Source organism: Ovis canadensis, chromosome 1 (genome assembly GCF_042477335.2).
Source record: "Ovis canadensis isolate MfBH-ARS-UI-01 breed Bighorn chromosome 1, ARS-UI_OviCan_v2, whole genome shotgun sequence".
Taxonomy (NCBI): domain Eukaryota; kingdom Metazoa; phylum Chordata; class Mammalia; order Artiodactyla; family Bovidae; genus Ovis; species Ovis canadensis.
In genome coordinates, this window is record NC_091245.1 from 233897984 (window position 1) to 233921364 (window position 23381).

The window sequence follows — 23381 nt, forward strand, 5'->3', positions numbered from 1 at the left end:
TATCACAACTCTATTTGCCTATTAATGATAGAACATGGACTGAACAACTCTAAGTTTGTCAAAATAATTACAGAATGATACAAAATAAATACAAATGAATATTCAAACACTTTTCTTAAGATATACCACTAGGAAAAAATTAGAAAGTGATGAGTCATTCATGAATAAATGAGTGAATGAGTTAACCTAAATCTTTATCTATAGATTTTTATTCAAATGGCAGGGGGAGAGACAGAAGGATTACCCTGATCCCAGCACCTTACCACAATAACTGTATTCCATTTAAATTTTTTTTTAATTTCTAGTAGAGAAAAATGATTCCAAATTAAACCAACATTAGGATTAAAGTACATATAATTATATGAGTTGTTATTTGAGTAATCTCCCCTGAGTAATAACCAGGGGGTTTCTGTTAATATACCAATAAAGCAGAATATATAATCATTCAAGTTTCTCCTTTTTTTCAAGTAGTTTTCAATAGAGAATTCTGAATTCATAAGTACGATTCTGATGACCACACAAAACATCTAAAAAATAACGCATAATATTTATGAATACTGATTTTAAATATGAAGTCTTATTCCTTAAAAAGAAAACCAATCTACTATTTCACTAATAGATAATTTGAAAAAGACTGTTTTCCATGAAAATAAATGTGATTTTCTTTTACCTTTATCTCACGTACAATATGAGTCTAAACACAAAGGATCCTGAAGGAAAAATAAAAGCTTTAAAAAGATGTTTGTTAAGTTCTTCTGCATAACTGATACATTAAAAATGTATAATTACAAAGTAAAATTTTTTCTTGTTCTCTTTAGCTTTAATAAATTAAAAGCTAATACCACATTTAAATATGTATTTTCCTTCTTCCCAGGCTCCTTGCCATACTCCATCCGGAATTTGGGCAAGGAAAATATCATAAAATCATTTTCCGTTTTTCCTCTCTCTGTTTTTCTGCTCCCCACCCTGAACTCAAGCACAGGTATTTCACAAGGCACCGGCTGGCAGCAGGTAAAATACATCTCTTCTTTTCTGAGAGCAGAAGATGATAAAACCCAGGAGTAATCATATACAGGTGACAAAACTCAATATAAAAACTCATGTCCATTAACGGAAAAATGGAATATAAATTCTAGGAAATTGTTATGATTCAATATTTTAAATTATGTTTGAATGATGTGCTGTCCAATGTGTCATTGACATTCATCTGAAACATGTAGAAGCAAAGTGAGAGTATCTTTCACAGCAATCTAAGCATTTATTTGGGTACAAATATTAAAGGATTCAGCATGAGTGAGGTTGCCTGCTGAGACAGAAACTGAAATGCCAGGAGGCATATTAAGAGCCATTGTAAATGATGCAATTCATGGCAGACAGCCATTTAGAAGCCTACATGGATTTATTGTTAACAGAAAACAGAAGTGGCAGCAAGAGATATACTGTTCCATTTCTCCATTCTTGACATGAATATCATTTATAATACAGAACAACACATATGCCTGAGTACCTTCCAGAAAACATTTCTATGTTATGTACAGTGGTAAAATACAAATTAAATACATTACAAAAACCATGGCTTCATGATTAATATCATACATCTCAATCACTCAGCAAATTAGCAAATACCTCCCACATACTCAGGTGGCACAGTGGTAAAGAATCCACCTGCCAATGCAGGAGACACGAGATATGGGTTCAATCCCTGTGTCAAAAAGATACCCTGGGGTAGGAAATGGCACCCCATCCAGTATTCTTGCCTGGACAGTCCCATGGATGGCAGCCTGCCAGGTTCCTCTGTCACAGTCAGAATGAGTGACTAAGCACACAGGCCCAGGTACCCACCACTAGGTACTAGGTCCTAATGGGTTATTCAGAGGGAGATAAAGACAGTTACTGCCCTCAAGGATTTTGACATATTAAAAGGCAAGACTTAAGGACAACCATCAACAAAAACACAAAATAAGACAGTATCTACTCTACTGTTAAATGATTTGTTTGAAAATATAAGTGTTATATTATAGGCTTCTGCATAACAAAGGAAACCATAAATAAGACAAATGACAATCTTCAAAATAAGAGAAGATATTTGCAAATGAAGTAACAGACAAAGGATTAATCTCCAAAATATATAAACAGCACATGGATCTCAATTATCAAAAAACAACCTGATTAAAAAAAATGGGCAGAAGAGTTAAATAGACATCTCTCCAAAGAAGACATATAGATGGCCAAGAGGCACATGAAAAGATGCTCATCATCACTCATTATTAGAGAAATGCAAATCAATACTACAATGAAGTATCATCTTATACCGGTCAGGAAGGCCACCATCAAAAAGTCTACAAACAATAAATGCTAGAGAGGGTATGGAGAAAAGGGAACCCTCCTACACTGTTGGTGGGAATATAAATTGATACAGCCATTGTAGAGAACAGTATGGAGATTCCTTAAAAAACTAAACAAAGAACTACCATGCTGCTGCTGCTGCTAAGTCGTTTCAGTTGTGTCCGACTCTGTGCGACCCCATAGACGGCAGCTCACCAGGCTCCCCCGTCCCTGGGATTCTCCAGGCAAGAACACTGGAGTGGGTTGCCATTTCCTTCTCCAATGCATGAAAGTGAAAAGTGAAAGGGAAGTTGCTCAGTCATGTCTGACTCAGCGACCCCATGGACTGCAGCCTACCAGGCTCCTCCGTCCATGGGATTTTCCAGGCAAGAGTACTGGAGTGGGGCGCCATTGCCTTCTCTGAAGAACTACCATATGACCCAGCAATTCCACTACTGGGCATGTGAAAGTATTAGCCACTTAGCGGTATCTGACTTTGCAACTCAATGGATTATAATCCACTAAGCTCCTCTGTCCACGGAACTCTCCAGGCAAGAATACTGGAGAGGGTAGCAATTTCCTTCTCCTGAGGATCTTCCCGACGCATGGATTGAACCTGCATCTCATGCACTGCAGGCATACTTTAGCATCTGAGCCACCAGGGAAGCCCTACTGCTGAGCATATATCCTGAGAAAACATTAACTCAAAGAGATACATGTACCCCAGTGGTCATCACAGCACTGTTTACAAAAGCCAGGTCATGGAAGCAACCCACACGTCCATTGGCAGATGAATGAATAAAGATGTGGTACATATATGCAATAGAATATTTAGTCAGTCAGTTCAGTCCAGTTGCTCAGTCGTGTCCGAGTCTTTGTGACCCCATGAATCGCAGCACGCCAGGCCTCCCTGTCCATCACCATCTCCCGGAGTTCACTCAGATTCACGTCCATTGAATCAGTGATGCCATCCAGCCATCTCATCCTCGGTCGTCCCCTTCTGCTCTTGCCCCTAATCCCTCCCAGCATCAAAGTCTTTTCCAATGAGTCAACTCTTCGCATGAGGTGGCCAAAGTACTGGAGTTTGAGCTTTAGCACCATTCCTTCCAAAGAATTCCCAGGACTAATCTCCTCCAGAGGAGTCCAAGGGACCTTATTACTCAGCCATAAAAAGGAATGAAATTGAGTCAGTCGTGATGTGGATAAACTAGAGCCTTGTCATAAAGAGTGAAGTAAGTCAGAAAGAGAAAAACCAATATCACTAATGCACATAAATAGAATCTATAAATATGGTAGTGATGAACCTATTTTCAGGGCAAGAACAGAGATGCAGATGGAGAGAATGAACAAAGCAGGGGAAGAAGAGGAGGGGCAAACTGAGTGAGTAGCATTTACATACGACATATATACACTACCATGTGTAAAACAGATGGCTAGTGGGAAGCTGCTGTATAACACAGGGAGCTCAGCCTGGGGCTCTGTGACAACCTAGAGGGAGGAGAGTAAGGTGAGAGGGAGGCTCAAGAGGGAGGGGATATATGTATACTTATGGCTGATTCACATTGTTGTATGGCAGAAACCAACACAACATTGTAAAACAATTATCCTCCAATTAGAAATAAGTAAAAAAAAAAAAAAGTAGATGGGAATGTGATGATATCTATGGTGGCGAGGAGGGGGACAAATGACTGTACACTATTAACCTTGGTTAACAAACACAGAAAGGGAAAAAAAGAAGGTGAGAGAAGTGAAACAGAGCCGAATTGCTGCCAGGCACACAGTAATGTGTGTATCATGCCTGTGAAGTAGCTATTTCTCTGACTACTTTATAAATGAAGAATCAAAAGCACAAAAGGAGGGAATCCTCTGGCACTCCAGTGATTAGGACTCAGCACACTTACTTCTGAGGGCCCAGGTTCAATACCTAGTTGGAGAACAAAGATTCCACAAGCCACACAATGTGGCCAAAAAAAAGCTATATGCTAGAAGTACAAAAAGATTATGAGGCAGGCAAGGTTGGGAGTTAAGCGATAGCTGAGCCTCTACTGTTTATACAACATCATACACTGCTTCCCTTCCTTTATTCTTGTCCTACTAGGATTTAGTCCAATAAAAACTATATTTTGTATTATAATGATAACTAATTTTAAGTAAGGGAAATTAAAGGGGAAAAGATAAATAGAAGGGGTACTGAATGTCTGGGACAGAAACTCTACAGAGTTAATTAAAAAGCTTGAGGGGAAAAAAAATCTTTAAGAACACAAAGCAGGAAGAAGTGTACCTTATTTTGGTAACCATGTTGCTATAGTAACAACATGATGATACACAGAAGAGCTTTCAAAGTTACACTGGTAATAAAAGATATACACGAATATATAGGTCTATTAATGTTGTTGAATAAATATCAGTCTCTATAACCTTGCCAGATCTAGTAATGAGAAACCCATGTAAACATTATTTATACCAATAGTAAAACAGAGCTGTCAAATTCTAGTATATACTATGTGTAATGCGTCCACAGAGAAAAAAGAAGAATGGAAAAAGAGTATGCTCTATCCCTAAGTACTTTAGTCTGGAACACAATCTAGTGCTGGTAGAGGAGAAAAATGAAAAGATAATGAAAAGATTACCTGGTCTTAGGATTACATGGTATAAATAAAACTTGTTCAGGTTTCTCAATGTTTAAGAAATCCATAATACAAATATCAGTATAATATATTGATATCTATACATCTAGACTAAGAGAAACATGATATAGACATTCAGGTTTAAACTACGTGCTAATAACACTCTGTGTCTACTGGAGTCATTTTTCAGTGGCCTGAAAAGAACCAATGCTCTTCCAAATGGTACTCAACCTTTTCTTTCCAGTGCTCCCCATGCTCACATGCCCAAATACAGTCTCATCAGTAACAGCTTTTGTTTCACTGCAGAGATTCCCACTTGGCCCCAAAACATAAATCAGAATCCTAGGAGAGAAATGAAGGTTTGAGAAGGCCCCTAGGTATTTGAAATAATTGTCTACGTGCTGTGATTAGTCGCTCAGTCATGTGCAACTCTTTGTCTAAGAAGTATGCGCAAACAATGAGAGCTATAGTTCTCCATCAGTTCTTTGTTCTATAAAATCTTGATTACTCAAAATCTATTGTCCCAAACATTTTTCACATGTATGCCTCTTATATTATTTCCATAAACAACAGAGACTATGGTACAAGTAGAAAAAGCTGAGCCTAGATATCTTAAAGATAAGACCTTTAAAAAAGATGGAGCTCTGGATAAGTTTCTTGAGATACTAATTTTTTCCTTCTTCAGGAATTAAAGTAAGCATGAATGTGTGATTTTCTGGAGGGAAATGCAATGCACAGAGAGGGAGGCCTGCTAGTGTCTTCTTTCTTACAACTTCTGCAGCTGTTCAGTCACTAAGTCGTGGCCAACTCTGCGAGCCCGTGGACTGTAGACCACCAGACTCTGTCCATGGGATTTCCTAGGCAAGAGTACTGAAATAGGTTGCCATGTCCTTCTCCAAGGGATCTTTCTGACTCAGGGATCAAACCTGGGTCTCCTGCGTCTCCTGCTTGGCAGGAGGATTCTTTACCACTGAGCCACCTGGGAAGCCCCTTCCTTACCACAGAACCTATTATTTCAGAAAGCAACAAACCAACTCCCTGAAGTAAGTTCCCCAAACTACCCTGCGGTTGTGGGAAAGCTTCTGACCTCCTATCACAGGCACTTCCCCTGACAGCTTCTCTCTTCATATTTCTGCCTAGAAGTATACTTTTGACAGTGCAAAAGCCGTCTTGAGATCATGAGGAGATCAGTATGAGACTGAAGACCTACTCAATGAGAAAGATGTAATGAGAGATGGAAAAGGCTAGATCCCTGGTGACATTCTGAGTTGCCTACACCCCTTCTTAACTCAAGAAACAAATAAACCCTTGTTCATGTAAGCCATTTGCTGTAGAAAGTGTTACTATCTGACATAACTGGTCTATGAGGGAGGCAGTTTTGACAGAGGAAGATGATGACTCACAAAATCTGCCACGCTTACCCTATTATCCTCTACTCCAGCCAGGTACATCTCTTCCTCCAATTGTCTTCATTTATAAACTCAGTGTCTCTACACTCTATTAATTTGATTCCAAACTGTGGGCTCTGAACCCTTGGTACCTACTTATGCCCTTTCCTTGAGCTGACTAGTCTAGACTTGACTTCTACAGCTCACCTGATTTGTGAGAATGGCCAGCTATCAACAGAACTCCTAAGTCTAATTCCTCATAGACAGGCCTATCTTTTTGTGGCTCAAATTTCCATGGATCATCTCAATTTGGCATAAGCGAGAGAAATTGAAATTATTTAGCAAGCATGTAGTGATGCATATATCTAACTACTGACTTTTGTGAGCTAGCTATTAACATTGTGAAATTTTAAGTCATTACTTTACAAAAAATGTTCTTAGTTACTCAGAACAATATTTAATTTTACTAAAAAATCAACCCAAGGTCACAACCAAGATGGAGTAGCTCTTCTACTCCCAAGTTCATCTCTTAACTAAAAAACCCTGATACCACATAACACAAGCACAGCAAAACCATGAAAGGCAGAAAGAAGATGGCAGATGGCCTACTGACTTCACGATTTGAGAAACACCAAGGCAATGAGATTCCTGAGTTTTATTATTATCTCCCATATATCCAAGATGAGTGTTACAGAAATTTCCAACCCAGAACCACCAACAGCAGAGACCCCCCCGCAAAAAAAAAAAAAAAAAAAAAGCTCCAAAAAAGTCTGATCAACTTAGCTGATCAGGTAAAGTGTGACTAAATAATTGAAAACAATCTTTGTAATATTCACCTTCTCAAGCCAAATATCAACTGTAAAACTGTACCTCCCCAGCTCACAGTTTAAAGACAGACATAACTGAGCAGAGTTGATATTCCCTACTGCCACAGCCCTGCCCTACTGATGCAGGTGGTGCACTCCAAGTCTCCTGGCTGGTGTAGTATCAGTGGGGTAAGCTAGGAACTGATCTTTCATTCCCCTCTGTAGAAGCAAGGCATGCTCCAATACCCGCCACCAGGGTAGTGTCAGTGGGGTCAATGGGGAGCTGAGCCTCCACCTCTACCCTGCACCAATGAATCCGAACAAAGTGGTACAAGTTGTTAGTAGTAAACAGTCCATTCTGAGCTTCCCACGTGGTGCAGTGATAAAGAATCTGCCTGCCAACGCAAGAGATGCAGGAGATGCAGGTTTAACCCCTGGGTCAGAAAGATCCCCTGGAGTAGGCAATGGCAACCTGCTCCAGTATTCTTGCGTGGAAAATTCCATGGACAGAGGAGCCTGGCGGGCTACAGTTTATGGGGTCATACAGAGTTGACATGATTGAGTGACTGAGCACACAGTCCACTTTTCTTATATTCTTGGTGTCAGTGAGGCCCAGTGGGGAATCAAACCCAATTGGCAGCAAAGAGACCAAAGGAAGCAGTGAAAAACAAGACTAGTGGCACTCTTATTCTGACTCCCTACACATATCCTGTGTCAGAGGGTTTCAATTAGAAGCCTCTAACCCCACCCAGCATCAGTGAGATAGAAGAAGGTGGTGTGAGACAAAGTAGTCACTTTGCTTCCCATCCTCTGGTGCCAGTGGGATGTGTAGGGAGCTGAGCCTCTACTCCCAGATGGCATCAGTAAGGCAGAATCAGGGCCGGCTGACACCTAACTTTTCCCATCCTTTGGTATCAATGGGGCACAGAAAGAAGTCAAACTTTTGCCCCTATTCTGCTACAAAACAGTGAGAGACAGCTCTTTGGTTCTCCCCTTCTGGTGACAGTGAGTTAAGTGGGGAACTGATCTAATATTCCCATGCAGAGACACAAGAACCTGCAAGTTGGTAACTCACTTTTGCCAGAAAGGTGTGAGTGGGGCTAAGGGTGATATGTTAACTTCAACTTCACCAGTCTGATACAAGGCAGGGGGAACCTTACTTTTGAAAAGTAGTATTTGTGGACACAGCAGGAAGCTGAACAAACACACCCATTTGGCTTTCATGCTTTACCACAACAAGGGGAATGTGTGTTTTATATATATATATATAGAGAGAGAGAGAGAGAAAGAGAGTGTGTATATATATATATATATATGTGTGTATATATATATATATATATATATATATATATATATATAGAGAGAGAGAGAGAGAGAGAGAGAGAGAGAGAGAATAGGATCCAGAGTCTCATAGTGTAACTTCCAAAATAATCAGGACTCAATAGAAAATCACTCATCATGCCAGAACCAAGAAAATCATAACATTAATTAGTAAAGATAATCAACAAACCCAGCATTGAGATGAATCAGATGCTGGAATTATTTGATAAGGATTATAAAGCAGCCATCATAAAAATTCTTTTAAAAGCAATTAAAAATTCTCTTGAAACAAAAGAAAAAATAGAAAATCTCAGCAAAGAAATGTAAGTTAAAAAAACTAAGTAGAAATGATAGAACTGAAAGATAAATAAGTGAAAGAAAAAAAGAAACAAACCTCATAAGACAGGCTCAACAGCAGAGTATAATGACAGAAAACAAAATCAGAGGATGTTAGGACAAATCAACACCCAATCTAGACAAGAATGAAAATAGAAAAAATAATTAACAGAGTCTCAGAGACCTGTGTGACAAAACAACAACAAAAAGCTAAAATTCATACGATTAAAGTCAGAGAAGGAGAGAAGAAAGAGGAAGTATGATTAAATAATATTCAATAATGGCTGAAAACTTCTAAGGGCAAGAGATATAAACCTACAGATTCAACAAGCTGTAGCAAAGAGTCTTTTCTATACAAATAGAATAAACCCAAAGAAATCCATGTTAAGACCATCATAATTAAACCATAGACTATGACCAATTATGTATATATACTGCAATGGCTAGAGCAACCTCATATTTAAAACACTATAAGTAAGTCAAGATATAATCCTAAAAAATATTCAGCAAACCAATCTGAAAGTAAAAAGAGAAACAGAAGTAAGAGAACCAGAGGAAACAAACTGGACACAAATAAAATGGCATACATAAACCCTAACATATAAAAAATTACCTAAATATAAATGTAAATCTAAATACACCAATTAAAAGAGATAGGCAGAGTGGATTAAAAAAGAAACATTCTTCAAAAATATGTTGTCCATAAGACTGACTTTAAATTCAATGACATAAGTAGGTTGAGAGTAAAATAATAGGAAAAGTATACCATGTAATAAACAGTTTTTAAAAGCAGCAGTTGCTATACCAATATCAGATAAAGTAGATTTCAGAGCAAAGACAATTACTAGAGACAAAGAATACTACATAATGATACAACAATCAATCCAGGAAAACAAAAATTTTAGATATGTTCATACCAAACAAAAGAGCTACAAAATAACATGAAGCAAAAATGATAAAACTCAAAGAGAAACAGACAAACCCACAATCAGATTTGGGAACTTCCAATATTCCATTATGAGCAACTGATAGACTTATTAGACAGAAAATCAGCAAGGAAATGAAAGAACTCAAAACCATCAATCACCAGGTTTTAATTGCCACTTTTAGAAAACTCCACCCAACAATAGCATTATACACATTTTCTCCCAACTACCCATGGAACAGTCATCAAGGCAGATGCATATCTTTGGCAATAAAACAATTTTAACAAAATTTTTAAAGTTGAAATCATACAGAGTATGTTCTCTGACCATAGTGGAATCAAACTAGAAATCTTTAATAGAAATCTGACAAGAAAGTCTATAAACTCTTGGAAACTAAATAGCATACTTCTAAATAATCCATGTGTCAAAGAAAAACTCTCAAAGGATAATTTTAAGAATTATACAAAAACACACAGAACTGAATGAAAATGAAAATACAACATATCAGAGTATGTGCAGCACAACTGAAGTAGTGAAGAGAGTAAATCTGTTAAGTGATACTTCCTAACATCTAAAGAAAAACCTGATTGAGCTTCTGTCAGAGGGAGGGGAGAAGCAAATATTTTAAATATGCCAGAGCTTTCTATTATGTTTAATACGGCCTTCCCTCAGGAGAAACTATTTTAGCAGACCTTAACCTGCTGGGATATCATCTGAGCCTAACTGACCTGACAAAGGGAAAAACCCAGCTCTAGCTCATTCTAGAAATACTGTGTCACCTAAGGGCAGGGTGGGGGATGCAAGATCTGGCAACTGAGAAATATCTGTAAAGTTCACAGTCCACAGGCAAAGGCTCACTACAAGACTGAGACATAATCATAGGACTGCAGAATACTTCTCCTCCCTTGACATTACCACCACATTACTAAAGGTATATATTGCAATTCCTTTTACACCTTTATGTCTTGTCCACCTATCAACAAAAACTTATAGTGTACACTAAAAGGCAAAAAAGGAGTCTGAAGAGACTGAACAAGCATCAAAAGTAGAGTGAGATATGGCAGAAGTGTTAGAATTATTAGATCAGAAATTTTTTTAAATTATGATTAATGTGAAAGGGGATGTAAACAAAAAGGAGACAACATGTAAAGAACAGATGGATAATATAAGCAGAGACATTGAACTTTGAAGAAAGAATCAAAAAGAAATTAGAGATTAAAAAAAATATATAGTGTTTAACAGAAATGAAGAAAGTCTTTAACTGGCTCATTAGAATAGACATTACTGAGGAAAGAATCTCTGTGCCGGAGGATATGACAATAGAATTGAAAAGCTTCTAAAACTAAAAAGAAAAAAAAAATTAAAAACATAATAGAATATCCAAGAACTCTGGGACAACTATAAAAGATATAACATTTGCCTAATAGGAATACCAGAAGTAGAAGATATAGAGAAAGGAAAAGAAGAAATATTTGAAACAATGATTGATAATTTCCTCTAAATTATAATATTGTCAAACACTAACCACAGATCCAGGAACTTCAGAGAATACCAAGCAGGATAAATGCCAACTAAGGCTTAGCATGGGCTTTCCTGGTGCCTCAGTGGTAAAGAATCCACCTGCAATGCAAGGAATCACAGAAGACGCAGGTTTGAGTCCTGGGTCAGGAAGGTTTCCTGGAGGAGGGTATGGAAACCCAGTCCAGTATTCTTGCCTGGCATGGACAGAGGAGCATGGCAAGATATAGTCCATAGGGTCACAAGGAGTTGGACATGACTGGAGTGACTGAGCACACACGCACATATATATTTATACATACATACATATATGTATGCTTATTTATAAGTAAAATAAATGGCAGCCATGATACAAGGGATGGGAGGGGGAAATTAGGAATATTTAGCTATTATAAGGCACTTGCACTACTGGTGAAGCAGTGAAGTGTTACTTAAAAGTTGACTTGGATTAGTTATAAAAATATATCGCAAACTCTGTGTGTAAGTTACTAGTCGTGTCCAACTCTCTGGGACCCCATGGACTGCAGCCTGCCAGGCTCTTCCATTCATGAAATTTTCCAGTCAAGAATACTGGAGTGGGTTGCCATTTCCTTCTCCAGGGGATCTTCCTGACCCAGGATTGAACCTGGGTCTCCCACATTGCAGACAGACTCTTCACCATCTGAGCCACCAGGGAAGCCTCTAAAGCAACACCTTAAAAAGTGAGAAAAAGAAGTATAACTGATATTCTGAAAAAGATAAAATGGAACTATATTAAATGCTTGATTAAATCCACAAAAGACAGAAAAAAAATGTGAAAGACAAAAATAAGAACAGAAAAAGGGCAGCAAATAGAAAACAATAACCAAAAAATGATAGGTATTAATCCAACTATGTCAGTCATTACTTTGATTATCAATGATTTAAATACACCAATTTAAAGACAGTCAGAGTAGATCAACTATCACATTGTCTTCAAGAAACACATTTTAAATATAAAGACACACACAGACTAAAAAGAAAGGGGTGTAAAAAGATACATCATGCTAACACTAAACAAAAGAAATTTCAGACAGAGAAGACTTCAAAACAAGGAACATTATCAGAAATAAAGAGGGGTATTATATAATGATAAAGGGGTCAGTGTTCTAGGAAGAGATAACAATCCTTAACAAGAGAGCTTAACAACAGAGCATGAAAATATTGGGTTGACACAAAAAGTTCCTTTGGATTTTTCCATAAGATGTTATGGAAAAACCCAAACAAACTTTTTGGCTAACCCAATATGTAAGGCAAAAGCTATAGAGCTACAAGGAAGAACAGATTAATTACTATTAGAGTTGGAGACTTTAACACCTTTTTACCAAAAATGGACAGATCCAGGAGGCAGAAAATCTGTAAGTTGAACTCAATAGTATCATCAATCAACTGATGTAAACTGACATACATGGATGATTTCACCCAACAACAGCAGTACAATGCATTCTTCTCAAGCTCACATTCACCAAGATAGACAAATTCTGGACCATAAAATACATCTTAACAAATTTAAAGGAATAAAAAACCATACAACGTTTGCACTCAGACACCCAACAATGAGATAAAGTTAGAAATTAAACTGAAAGAGCTAGGAAATCCCAAAATACTTAGAGATTAACCAACACTCTTCTGATTAACAGACATATCAAAGAAGAAATCACAATGAAATTTTAAAATACTTTGAATTAAATGAAAGTGAAAATACAACTTACTGAAATTTGTGGGATGTAGCAAAAGCAGTGGTTACAGGGAAATTTATAGCACTGAAAACATTTATTTGAAAAGAAAGATCTAAAATCAGCAATTTAAACTTCCACTTTAGGAAACTAGAAAAGGAAGAGCAAATTAAATCCAAAGTAAGCACAAGAAAAGAAATAATAATAATTTATATAACTCCAAAAAAAATTATACCAGAAGTCAATAAAATTGAAGTAGGAAATCAACAGAGAAAAAAATCAATAAAACCAAAAGCCGCTTCTTTGAAAATATCAGTAAGATTTATAATCTTCAGATAAGGTGAACAAAGGAAAAGGGAGAAGATTACAAATCGCTAATATCAGAAGTTAAAGAGAAATCATCAATAGAGATCCCTCAAAAAACTAAAAATATATGATCCAGCAATTCCACTCCTGGGTATAGAACGAAAGGAAACAAAAACATTAATTCAAAAAGACACATACACTCCAATATTCAAAGCAGCATTATTTACAATAGACAAAATATGAAAGCTACCTAAGTGTCCATCAAGATAATGGATAAAGAAGAGGTGTTATAGTTATACAATAGAATACTACTCAGCCATTAAAAAAAAAAAAAAAGAATGAAAAATTTCCATTTGTAATCATGTGGATGGACTTGGAGGGCATTATGTTAAATGAAATAAGTCAGACCAAGAAAACACAAATAACACATCACTTATGTGTAGAAACTAAAACATAAAAAAAGCTAATGAATATAACAAGGGAAACAGAACCACAGAGAACAAACTAGTGGTTACCAGCAGGGAGAGAAAAGGAGACAATACAAAGGTGGGGGATTCAGAGATATAAACTAATATGTATAAAATAAACTAAAAGGATATACTGTACAACATGGAATACAGCCAATATTTTATAATTACTATAAGTGGAGTTGTAACCTCTAAAAAGTATAAATCACTATGCTGTACAACTGTAACATATAATATTATACATCAACTATACCTCAACAGAAAAAGAAAAAAGTACAAAAAATTTTAAAAAGAAATACTATGAATAACTCTATGCCCAAAAATTTGATCACCAAGATAAAATATTTCAATTCCTTGAAGAAATGATAAAACTCACACAAGAACAGACAATTTAAACATAGCTTAACCATAAAAAAAATTTCAAAAAACTTTCATCAATAATTAATAAACTTCCAAAACAGATAACACTAGGCCCAGATGGAGTCACTGGTAAATTCTACCAAATATTTAAGGAAAAAATTATATCCATTCTGTCTTCCAAAAGATTGAGACTATTTCCCAACTCATTCAATGAGGCCAGCATTACCCTAATACTAAATCATACAAAGGAATTACAAGAAAACTACAGATCAATATCTCTCATGAACATGGAAGTAAAGTCCTCAACAAAATATTAAAATATGTAAAAATTAATTATATACCACAACAAAATGGGATTTATTCCAGGTATCAAAGCTGGTTCAATAGTCAAAAACCAATTAGTCTATCACATTAACAGGCTAAAGAAAAATCACACAAGCATTTTCAACAGGTACAGAAAAAACATTTGACAAAATCCAACATCCATTCAAGATAAAACTCTCAGCAAACTAAGATAAAGAAAAATTTCCTCACTTTTATAAAAAAAAAAATTTAGAGAATTCCCTGAAGTTTCAGTGGTTAGGACTCTGTGCTTCCACTGTAGGGGGCACAGGGTTGATCCTTGGTGAGGGAACTAAGACCCCAAATGCTGCGCAGCACAGACAAAAAAAAAATTACAAAAAATCTACAGTTCGTGTCATATTTAATAGTGGAAAACTTGAAGGCTTCCTCCTGAGAGCAAGAACAAGATATTTACTCCTCTAACTACTGCTATTTAACATTGTATATGAAGTCCCAACTTGTTCAGGAAGACAAGAAAATATGGGTATACAGATTAGGAAAGAAGAAATTAAACTTTGTTCACAGACAACATGATCACCTATACAAACAAACTGGAAAAATCAACAAACTCCTGGAACTAACAAGCACTTTCAGAAAGGCTCCAAGATAGAAAATTAATTACATAAAAGTCAGTAACTTTCCTATATACCAAGAACACATGAAGTTAAAAATCATTACCATTTACATTAGTGCCTTCCAAAAATATAGGTATGAAGTGCAAACTGATGAAATATATATAAGAACTATATGAGAAAAACTATAAAACTCATATGAACAAAAACAAAGAAGAACTAAATGAAAGAGATATTCCATGTCTGTGGATTATTAAGATTCAACATTGTCAAGACATCAATTCTTCTCAACTTGATCTACAGATTTAATTCAATTCCAAGCAAAATCCCAATAAGTTATTTTGTAGATATGGACAAATTCTGAAATTTACATAGAGAGGAAAAAACTCAATATTGAAGGAAAAGAGAAAAGTTGAAAGACTGACAAAATCTGCCTTTAAGACTTGGTATAAAGCTACACAATATTAAAGATGGTGTAGTTTGGTGGAAGAATAGACAAATAGATTAATGGAACAGAACAGAATCCAGAAATGGACCCAAATAAATATATGGTGAACTGATCTTTGACAAAGGAGCAAAGGCAATGTAATGGAGCAAAGATTATCTTTTTAAACTGGAACCAACTAGACAACATCCTTATGCCCCCTCCTCCATCCTCAAAAAAAGGATTCTAGACACAGGTCATACGCACTACACAAATATCAACTCAAATGAATCATAGACCTAATATAACATACAAACTGCAAAACTCCTATAAGGTAACATAGAAGAAAACCTAGATGACCTTGAGTACAGCAGTGACTTTTTAAATATAACACCAAAGGCAAGATTCATGAAATAAACAATAAGCAGGACTTCATTAAATTTTAAAACTTCTGGTCTACAAAAGAGAATATCAAGAAAAGTGGAAGATGAGCCACATAATGGGAGAAAATATTTGCAAAAGACATCTGATAAAGAACTATTATCTAAAATATACAAAGAACTATTAACACTCAACAATAACAAGCAATCTGATTTAAAATAGGCAAAAGACCTGAATGAACACCTCAGAAAAGGAGACATACAGATAGCAGACATAATAAAATATAGTCAATCTCATACATCTTCAAGGAAATGTAAATTAAAACACAAGATACTATTACATACCTATTAGAATGGTGAAAATCCAAAACCCCAACGACACCAAAAGTTGGTGAGAATTTGGTAACAGGAACTCTCACTCATTGCTGCTGGGAATGCAGAATGAGAGAGCCACTCTGGAAGACAATTTGGTAGCTTCTCACAAAATTATACATACTTTTACTATATGATTTAGTAATCACACTCTTTGGTATTTACCCAAAGGAGCTGAAAATACATGTCCACACAAAAACCTACACATAGATATTTCCAGCAGCTTTATTCATAACTGCCAAAATTTGGAAGCAACCTAGGTGTCCTTCAGTTTGGTGAATGGATAAACTGTGTTTCATCCAGAGAATGGAATATTATTCAGTCCTAAAAAAAGAAACAAGCTGTAAAGCCATGAAAAGACATGGAGTAAATTTAAAATGTATATTACTAACTAAAAGATGCTAACTTTTAGAAAGTTACACACTGTATTACTCTAACCATATGACATTCTCTTTCTTCTTCAGTCATGTCTGACTCTTTGCAACCCCATGGATTCTAGTCCATGGGATTCTCCAGGCAACACTGCTGGAGTGGGCTGTCATGGTCTCCTCCAGAGGATCTTTCCAACCCAGGGATCGAACTTGTATCTCCTGCATTGGCAGGTGGGTTCTTTACCACTACTGTCACCTAGGAAGCCCATTTTGTTTTGGAGTACAGCCAATTAACAACGTAATAGTTTCAGGTGAACAGCAAAGGGACTCAGCTTCACATATACATGTATCCATTCTCCCCCAAACACCCCTCCCATACAGGCTGCCACATACCATTATGCTGCCACATAACTATATGCCATATAGTAGGTCTTTTTTGGTTATCCATTTTAAAAGTAGCAGTGTGTCCATGTCAATCATCCCAAACTTCCTAACTATTCCTTCCCCACCTCCTGCCCAGCAAAAAGTTCATTCTCTAAGTCTCTGAGTCTGTTTCTATTTTGTAAGTAAGTTCATTGGCATCATTTCTTTTTAGATTCCATATATGAGAGATGTCATATAGTATTTCTCCTTCTCAGACTTATTTCACTTAGTATTATACTCTCCAGGTTCTTCCATGTTATTGTAAATGGCATTCTCTCATTCTTTTTAAAGGTTGAGTAATATTCTATTGTATGTGTGTACCATATCTTCGTTATCCATTCTTCTGTCAATGGACATTTTCAACATTATGACATACTGAAAAAGGCAAAACTGTGGAGACAGCAATGGAACAGTGATTGTCCATCCTTAGAGGGGAGGGAGGGACAAACAGGCAGAACACAGGATCTCTAGGGCAGCATTATCTATTCTGTATGATACTACAATGGTAGATACATGGTATTTAACATTTGTCAAAACCCATGGAATGTACAACATCAAAGGGGCTCTGTGACAATCTAGAAGGGTAGGATGGGGAGGGAGATGGGAGGGAGTTCTGGGAGGGAGGGGACATGGGTGTACCTATGACTGATTCTTGCTGATGTATGATAGAAAACCACAAAATTCTGTAAAGCAATTACCCTTCAATTGAAAAAAAAATGAATAAAGTGGCAAAAAAAAGCTAACCCTAATGTAAAACCATGTATTTGGGGTAATAATGATGTACCAAGACAAGCTCATTAACTATAACAAATGTTTCTCTGTGATATGGGGTGTATATAATGAGAGAAGTTATAGGTGTGTTGTTGTTTAGTTGCTAAGTCATTTCCAACTCTTTTGTGACCCTATGAACTGTAGTCTACCAGGTTCCTCTGTCCACGGAATTCTCCGTGGACGAATACTGGAGTGGGTAGCCATTTCCTTTTCTAGAAGATCTTTCCAACCCAGGGATTAAACCTGCATCTCCTGCATTGCAGGTGGATCCTTTACTGCTAAGCCACCAGGGAAGCGCTTATAGGTGTATAGGAACAAAAAATAAATAAATTTTTTTAATAAATAAATATTTTTAAAAGAACAATAAAAAATATGAAATCACAAATCTAACTAATAAACAGATTAAAAGACTTACCAAAACAACAATACCATAAAGGTTTTAAATATATGTTGTTTTTCAACTTGCTTGAATCTAGGTTAGCAAAAGACAGAACAAGTTTCTGTTGCTTGCAACCAAAAGGACTTGACACAGAACCCTTTCCAGAATTCAGCGTAAGATATTTTTAAAAACTTTATACCAAAAAAATACAATAAACAGTAAGATAAACTCCAGTACTTTGGCCGCCTCATGTGAAGAGTTGACTCATTGGAAAAGACTTTGATGCTGGGAGGGATTGGGGGAAGGAGGAGAAGGGGACGACAGAGGATGAGATGGCTGGATGGCATCACAGAATCGATGGACGTGAGTTTGAGTGAACTCCGGGAGTTGGTGATGGACAGGGAGGCCTGGCGTGCTGCGATTCATGGGGTCACAAAGAGTCGGACACGACTGAGCGATTGAACTGAACTGAACTGAACTGAAACAACCATGAGAAAATATTAGCAATGTGTAAATAAAGTATAAGTCCATATTATATTAAAAACTCCTATACATAAACAGAAACGTAGAAATAGTACCATAGAAATTTGGGCAATATATATGAACAAGTAATTCATAAAAGAAGAAATATACATATCTAATAAACATGAAAAAAAATTCAACCTCACTAGCAATAAAGAAACACAAATTAAATAATCATGAAGTAACTTTTTTTTTTCACCAAGAAAAAGAGTGAAAATTTGAGAAAACTTAAGAAGATTCCAATACTAAAAAGATCTAAGAAAATGGCCACTTTATAAACTATTGGCCAAATATAAATTAACCCTGTCTTCTCAATGGACAATTTGGTATAATGTCCATCAAAATCTTAAATTGGCATTTACTTTCTTTTCAGCAATTTCACTTCCAGGAATTTATCCTATGGAAAAACATATGTACACAAGAATATAAATATAAATACTATGTGTAGTCATAAATACTGGAAATAATCTAAATGTTGAAAAGAGAAATGGTTCAGTAAATTATGGCATATTCTTAGTAAGGAAGACATTGTAGCAGTTAAGAATAAGATAGATCTACATGTATAACATGGAACAATTTCCAGAATATAAAATTAAGTGGTAAAAGTCACACATACTTTTAATATATTACTTATATTAAACACTAGTCTATTGAAAAGTTTTAAAACTACATAGCTTAAATATAATACATTACAAATATTTAAAATATATATCTTTAATAAAGCTTAGGGAACAATGAAGGATCTAGAAACATACACCAAACCATTAAATGTATTAATTTTTATTTCCGGTGAAAGAAAGTAATCAGAAGAATAAAAAAGGACTTTCTTGAATTTTCTTCTATATATTTCTTTTATTTTGTATGTTTATGTATTATTCATATAATTACTAAAGAAAGTAAACTATTACAGTAAACAAAAGAATCTGACAAGCAAAAACCCTCCGTATTTAAAATTTTAAACTAAATACTTTATTTTTTTTATTTTTCCACTCAAATATGATTAAATACTTTTTAAGACCTGAAATTCAAGGAAACAAAACTTTCCTAGCCAAAGACTATGAACTGATATTTAATATACTTATTTAAATTTGTAATAAAATTTAAGACAAGTACTTAATCCTAAGAGATATAAGAAAACTTCTACTTTACAAGGACACAATGTTCAATATATTCATTAGTTCATTGTTTATTATATCAACTGTCGATATTTTAAAGTGGAAAAATATTTATTCAAAGGAAAAGTCATGAAACAACAGCAAAAATCCTTTTGTATTATATAAGCCCAATGAGGTGTCTTTAGGCAGAATAAATTGCTGATTGGACTTGACCAGCATTAGGAACTCAATCTCTGATTTTACTCCAGCTTTATTGATTTAGAATCAGGTGCCAGTTTTAATGTTTCGGCAACCTTTGCATAACATGAAAACCTTATTCTATAAATCTAAATGGTCAAGGACATCTTAAAAAAATACTAGATATAAAAACTATCAAAATTCACCTGACTTTTTAGAGACAAAACTTTCTAATGATAAAATTAAGATATAAATCTGGAGAAAAGTAAAAGTCAACCCATCTCAACTTATAGTTACTGAATTAACTGGTTTCCAGTTATTCAGATGGATAGAGAAGGCTGGTAGGCTATAGTACAAGGGTCACAAGAGTTAGTTGTGACTTAGCGACTAAACCACCACCACCAATGATTCAGATAGAAACACAGCCTCAAAGGAATGTTCAGATTGTATCTAGAAATTATACTTAGTAATCAGTAATAATTACTGAACAAATTCAAATGTACCAAGGTATAAATTATACTTGATATAGATAAATTCTAGAAAAACAAAAGTCAAATCTATTTTCTATACTTGTTTTCCAAACTAAATAAATGAGAGAAAAGAATAACATACTCTAACCTTTCTGTTTTGGATTCATTGTCAATTTTGCACTGTTCAAAATCTTGGCTAAGAGACTGTAGTTTTTCTTGAAGTCTCTTTTCACGTTCTATACTTCCTTGATAAAATTTCATCTCTTTTTCCATTGCTTTTACTTTTTCTTCCATAGCCTTAAACTCATGTAGAATTAGATAGCTGACTCCACAGTACTTACAAACTTTTTCTTCAGGAGACATCTATAAAATAGAACATACATTTACTGAAATGATATTTTTTTATTTCTAAAAAATAAAATTCAACTGAAGATGTTATTACAATCATCTTGGGAAAACGAAGTAAATGTATATTGTGCTCTGCCATGGAGTAATAATTACAACACTTCATAAAATTTTTAAAAATGGCGTGATATTGACTCTGACAAAATCTTGGAATTAGAATAGGATCTTTCAGAGTAATAATTTCTCCACAGTATCTCTAAGAAAGATTTACCCTTGAAATATCTGCCATAAAGTAAAACTTTTTGATGAAAATATCTTTACAATTCTTGCTTTAAGATGAATTTTCCCTGATATGGGAAGAAATAATTGGCCTTTCACTGCCAACTGCACTGTGATCCTGGAGATGGCTCTTAGCTTATTCAGACTTCATTTTCCTCATTTATACAATTATGGCATTGGGCCAAATGAGTTCTCAGTTCCTGCTCAGTTTTATCATTTTATGATTTGCACAGAATTTAGCATTCTGTCATAAAACCACAGATAGAAGAAACACTTTGAATTTAATCTCCTCTCCCTGAATCAGTTCTTTTCCCCCTCAGGTAGGTATAGTTATACCTATTTTACAGATAAGAACATAGGGACTACTGAAGTTAAATAACCAGCTGATAAGTGGAGAAGCTGACATTAAACCCAAGTCTATTTTAAAACCAGCACTTATGCCTGTAATCATTTGTATCATATTTATCTACCATGTGAATGTCTGCTAAATTCTCTTACTTCCTTCAGATAAAATGCTCATATATCTTTGGCCAGATACAGGGAGTGAAAAATAAAATTTTAGTGAAGTCACGAGAGACATAATTCTTTTTTCTGTATCAAGTATATAAATATTCCTCAAGCAGCCTCTACCTGTCTTGCTTTTCATAAAGATAAGAGAGATTCATTTAAATATTTGCTTCAGGGCACTAAAACTAAAGCAACTCTTGGACTATACAAAGAATGCTTACTCTTAATGCAACTTTGTTAAGACTATAGAAACTGCTCCTATAACTAAGAGTGATGCCACCATATATGCCTATCAATGCCATCTACTATATGTGCCTATCCATGCCATTATAAAAGAGTTACTTGACACAAACTAATAATAACTTTTACAGTTATTTTCATTTAAACTTAATAAAAATTTCAAATTAAAAACTATGATATAATACTATGGGATTCAGATGAATGACTACATCAGTCATCTAACTGCGACTGACACCAAATTTATAGATTTATGAAACAAGTTTGAAAGAAATCATAAAGATAACCTGGCTTAAACATGGATGTCTTCATTGAGACTATTCCAACCTAGATAAGTTGTTATCCAGATTCTATCTCAGCACTCAAAAATGACGGGAAACTACTTTGTAAAACAGCCTGTTTCATCTTCTGATGGTTTTGTCTATGAAGGAATTCTTTCTCATGCTGATCCCAAATCTGCTTCCCTGGAGCATCCACCAGTCCTAAACCACCTAGTAATCATAAGGAATAACCAGATCTTTTTCTAATATTTAAAGATGGCTATTAGGAACACTACATATCTTTTAATTCTTTAGGTCAACACTTCCCATCCCTTCAGCTATTTCACATAATGACAGCTTTGAATTTCTTTCTCAGTCTAGATAATTTTGTCGAAACATGTTCCAGTGTTCTATATCTACTTCAAAGTATGCAGTCCAGAATTGAATACTACTGTTGGTCTCATTAAAGCAGAATAAGAGTGGACCTGTATTTCCCTCATTATAAGATCTCAATAATACCATTAGTAACATCATTTAACACAGTCAGATCACAATGGTCTTCTGTATTTTTACCAATTATATGTTGCTATTATATACTATAACTGGCTTTTATGTTAAATAAAACCCATACCCAAAAACACACTGCAGTGTAAAACCATGTCCCATTATAGTGAATATACCAAGCCATTCCTTCCCACTTATGTCCCCTTTTGTAGAGAATCCACCTTCCATAGTCCTGGCTACTCTGGTAATATGACTACTCCAACAAGCCACCCTAGCATGGCTGAGTGATAAATGAAGGTTGGACATCTAACCTAGAAAAACCAAGTCCTGAGCTGGGATGACCCAGCTGAGACTCTTATAGTCTCAGGCAATGAGGACATCTTTAGCACAGTCAGGATATATAAGGATCACATGCAAGGTACAGAGTAAACCACATTACTGGGATGAGAGAGAAGAATGAGCAAACACACAAAGATGAGAAAAAGACATTGCAGATCCAGTGTAAGAGAGAAACAAACTGGCACCAGATACTGTCTCATACCCAATGACCTTCCACTTCCTTACTCCAGTCCCTGCTAAGACCTAATTACCCTACTTGCCTTTTGGAATCCATACCCAATATTCTCCCACTATTCTCACTTTTCCCCCTAAAGCTACAACCAATAACCTTCATTCTCTTATGTGAGCATTTAGCTTTTCAGATGCAAGCACAGAAACACAAATATAATTGTAAATATAAATAAATAAAATTTTAATGTGTATACATATACACATGTATGTATGTTTTAGACTTAAACCTTAGTTAAGTGACTTTGTATCCCGAAAATTCTAAGCTTTGTATCTTCTGCAAAACTGATT

At 35.5% G+C, this 23381-nt stretch overlaps 1 protein-coding gene across 2 annotated transcripts in view; it reads right to left on the bottom strand.

Moving 5' to 3' along the window:
• The window catches only part of LEKR1 (leucine, glutamate and lysine rich 1), a 235091-nt gene that overhangs the window by 192548 nt on the left and 19162 nt on the right, over window positions 1–23381 (bottom strand). The window contains exon 3 of one of the 2 annotated variants that reach the window (XM_069561835.1): window positions 20540–20754. The exons of the other annotated variant lie outside the window; for it this stretch is intronic. Within the exon in view, the coding sequence (XP_069417936.1) occupies window positions 20540–20754 (215 nt within the window). The remainder of the gene's footprint in view (window positions 1–20539; window positions 20755–23381) is intronic. 2 annotated transcript variants of the gene reach the window in all.